Raw genomic sequence first — 4005 nt, 5'->3', positions numbered from 1 at the left:
TTCTATTTGCTATTGTAATTGATAAAGTTATACATTTGCTTGATAATTGTCTTCTATATGAATCGCCGTATTTCTATATTCAAGTCCTTTTAACTGTACTCCATACATTTCTGTTGTTCTGTTCAAACTCTCATTTAACTTATTCCTGAGTCACATTCATTAATAAGGGGAGCTTTATTGAGCATTTCATAATTATAGGTATATAAATGCTAGTAATACCCTGTAGTATTCATATTTTACACATTTCTAAAGTTTCTCTTAAAAGATTTGTTTTCTTTTTGTAAGAAGTTTTCTTTTTTTTCCTCTCCAGGACACTATGGCCTCCGTTGTTCATAAGGTGGAAGGAGTTCTGGACAGAATGGTCTCCTCCTATTCAAAAGGTCTACAGGAGGTAGACTTACAGGAGTACTTCCTCAAGGTGAAGGAACTTGGAGAAGGAGGCTATGGAAGAGTATTATCGGCAAACCACAGGATAACAGGTCAGTAAATTAATATAACTAACAATTCAATATCATCTACAACCTGCGGTGGAGCGTACATACTGCCGGGTTGCCCGACCATTGCTCTCATGGCAGTTTTCCTGTTGGGAAACCCAGCCGTGTGTAGGGGGAAAAAAGCTACCAAGCAGGCATTAGAGATTTCAGTACGGCTTGTAAGGCTGAAATATAGCTTTAAATGAAGCATAATACATTCTCAAATATTTTATTAAGATCGGTTGCTCCAAGATTGAGATATTTCATAAAAAATTACCAGCTATAAATTTCTAATTTTGTAATCTAAGTTTTTTTTCATTTATTTTTCAGGTCAAAAAATGGCATTGAAGATCATGGATAAAAACAGAATCAGCCAGCGGTCTTTCCTTCAGGAGTTCAGTATTTCATACTTACTTTCTTCTCATCCCAACATCATCGGATGTTATGGCATCGCCTTCACCACCATAGATTACTTCGTCTTTGTCCAAGAACTGGCCCCTGTTGGTGATCTGTGCTCCATGATTTTACCACATGTAAGTACATTAAGGTTTCAGTATACCCATATGTTTAAGTTTTGATAAAGAAATGTTATAACAAATAGTTTGAATTTCCCATCACTTTACCATCGCCGGGACATTTAGCGAAAGAGAATCTCTTTTGGGGAACACATACAGAAATAGAATCCAACCCCAAAACTAAAAAAATAAAAAATAAATACAGCCATACATATACTTTAACTGATTGTGAATTTCCCTTCTACCCTACAGTATTTAACATCTATTTTGTATTTTGATTTCTTGTTTTTCCTAGGTGGGAATTCCAGAAGATGCTGTTAAAAGGTGTGCTGTACAGATCTCCAATGCTCTCGAATTCATGTCAGAAAAAGGACTTGTTCATATGGATTTGAAGCCAGAAAACATTTTGGTGTTCGACAAGGACTGCCACTCCATCAAGATCACAGACTTTGGCCTTGCTAAGGTCAAAGGAACAGTGATAACCTCCAGGTGTGGCAGTAAATTCTACATGGCCCCAGAATTGCGTGACATAACCATCTCAGATGGACTGGTTGTAGATGGCAGCCTGGACGTGTGGTCATTTGGTTTCATCATCTACTGCCTACTCACAGGGGAGTTTCCATGGACGGTGGCCACCCTTGATGATGAAGCATTTAAACGTTTTGTTGACTGGCAAAACAATTTTCATATATACAATCCTCCTGAAGCATGGAGAAAGATTCCCACTGGAATACGAAGGATGTTTATCAATCTTTTGGCCATTGACTATATGAAGAGAAGTAAAGCTACAGAAATCCTGAAATATGTTAGTGAATGTTGGAAGGAAGACACCCCAGATGTAGCCACAGGACAAGAAGATGAGGATCCAATGGAAAGCAGTTCTGTACAATCTGAGCAATCCATGGCTTCCCGCTTGAACACCTCACAGGGTAGTGTTTCCATTCCATCTTTGTCTTACCTTTTGACGACAGACTCATCTGTATCTCAGTCTGAGATGACTCCAGAGCCACAGAAGGACAACATGGAAGAGGCAGTAATCATATTTGATGATGAATTTTCCTTACATGTTGGTGCAGAGGTAGACATTGAAGGAACATGAATTGGTGAGTGATGGAGCATCTAAAGGAACATCACATACATCCAACTTTCTGAGGTACGTGTCTTCCTCAATTCACTATTCAATGTTTTAGCGTCATGTCACACTAGCAACTCTTCACTAAGGCCCAGATTCACGAAGGAGATACGACGGCGTATCTCCAGATACGCCATCGTATCCCTGAGTCTGAGCCGTTGTATCTATGCGCTTGATTCATAGAATCAGTTACGCATAGATTTCTATTAGATCCGACCGGCGTAAGTCTCTTACGCCATCGGATCTTAACTGCATATTTACGCTGGCCGCTAGGGGCGTGTACGCCGATTTACGCCTAGAAATATGTAAATCAGCTAGATACGCAAATTCACGAACGTACGCCCGGCCGACGCAGTACAGATACGCCGTTTACGTTAGGCTTTTCCCGGCATAAAGTTACCCCTACTATATGGTGGCATACATGCGGCGTACCAATGTTAAGTATGGAAGTCGTTCCCGCGTCAAATTTTTTAAATTTTACGTCGTTTGCGTAAGTCGTCTGTGAATGGGGCTGGACGTAATTTACGTTCACGTCGAATACAATACGTCCTTGCAGCGTACTTTGGAGCAATGCACACTGGGATATTCCATGGACGGCGCATGCGCCATTCGTGAAAAACGTCAATCACGTTGGTTCATGGTTAATTTAAATAACACACGCCCACCTCTTCACAATTTGAATTAGGCGGTCTTACGCCGGCCTATTTACGCTACGCCGCCGCAACTTTCTTTTGAGAATACGGCACTTGCCTGTAAAAATTTTGGAGGCGTAACGTAAATAGGATACGTTACGCCCGCACAAAGATACACCATTCTACATGAATCCGGGCTTAAGTCATTTGTTTTTGCACCACAATATGTGCCAGTGGTCTTGTTCAGTCATGCGCAGTCCCTCAGGGGTTTCCTTTGTCGCCCGTACTATTCAATATCTATCTCCGCCCTCTCCTGGAAATCATCAGTAACCAGAACTTACTCTACCATTCCTACGCGGATGACACCCAACTCTACTTTCGCATCAGCAACAAAAAGGATCATTATCTCGGACTAGAGAAATGCCTTGCTCTGATAGAAAATTGGATGACAGAGAGTTACCTTAAACTCAATGGCTCAAAAACAGAACTCCTTCTGTTCCACGCCAACCGAAAGAGACCTGCGGTGACAACATGGACACCCCGGCCCATTTTGGGACAAATCATCACCCCCAGCACCAAAGTCAAAAGTCTCTGAGTCACTTTTGACTCCGAAATGACAATGGATGCACAAAAAAGCTCAGTAGTCAGCGGATCTCACAATTTGCTGCGCCTGCGGCACGACTTGTAACAGGAAAAAAAACCTGGGAATCATTCTCCCCTCCCTTAGATCTCATTGGCTGCCAGTAAAAGACAGAATAACATTTAAGGCACTTTGTCTGACGCATAAGTGTGTTCAAGGAAGTGCGCCCCAATATTTACGTGACAAATTAAAAGGTCACAACCCCAATCGCGTCCTCCGTTCTACCAACTAAAATCGACTCCAGATACCCAAGGCCAGATACAAGTCCAAAGGAGTACGAAGATTTGCAGTCCAAGGACCTAGACTGTGGAACGCTTTACCAACCAGCATCCGAGCGGAAGTGAATCATGAGGCCTTCAGAAGAAAACTCAAAACCCACCTATTCTGAAGGCAACGTGTAGGAGGAAATGGATACCAAGCGCCCCGAGGCGATTTAGTTCGCATGTGTTGCGCTATATAAGTTTTCCACTCACTCACTCACACTCCTATCCTTCCAAACCAAACTCAGCTCTGCTACCTCCTCACTCCCTACTCCTTCTATTGCCCATGATCTTCCTTAGCACATTCAACATTGCTTCATCCTCTTCTTCCTTCTTAACTTCCTCTAACCTTG

At 42.0% G+C, this 4005-nt stretch overlaps 1 protein-coding gene across 1 annotated transcript; it reads left to right on the top strand.

Annotated features, from left to right (window-relative positions):
• The first annotated feature begins 314 nt into the window (after positions 1 to 314).
• Positions 315 to 2087, top strand: LOC120945501 (serine/threonine-protein kinase SBK1-like). Its single transcript, XM_040359686.1, has 3 exons — positions 315 to 479; positions 804 to 1006; positions 1284 to 2087. Exons 1-3 carry the CDS (start codon positions 317 to 319, stop codon positions 2085 to 2087), a joined length of 1170 nt encoding a protein of 389 aa, XP_040215620.1. The 5' UTR covers positions 315 to 316.
• The last annotated feature ends 1918 nt before the right edge of the window (positions 2088 to 4005 follow it).

This window comes from Rana temporaria, chromosome 1 (assembly GCF_905171775.1).
Source record: "Rana temporaria chromosome 1, aRanTem1.1, whole genome shotgun sequence".
NCBI classification, from domain to species: Eukaryota; Metazoa; Chordata; class Amphibia; order Anura; family Ranidae; genus Rana; species Rana temporaria.
The sequence above is the reverse complement of the archived record's forward strand: the minus strand, read 5'-3'. Positions and strand labels throughout refer to the sequence as shown.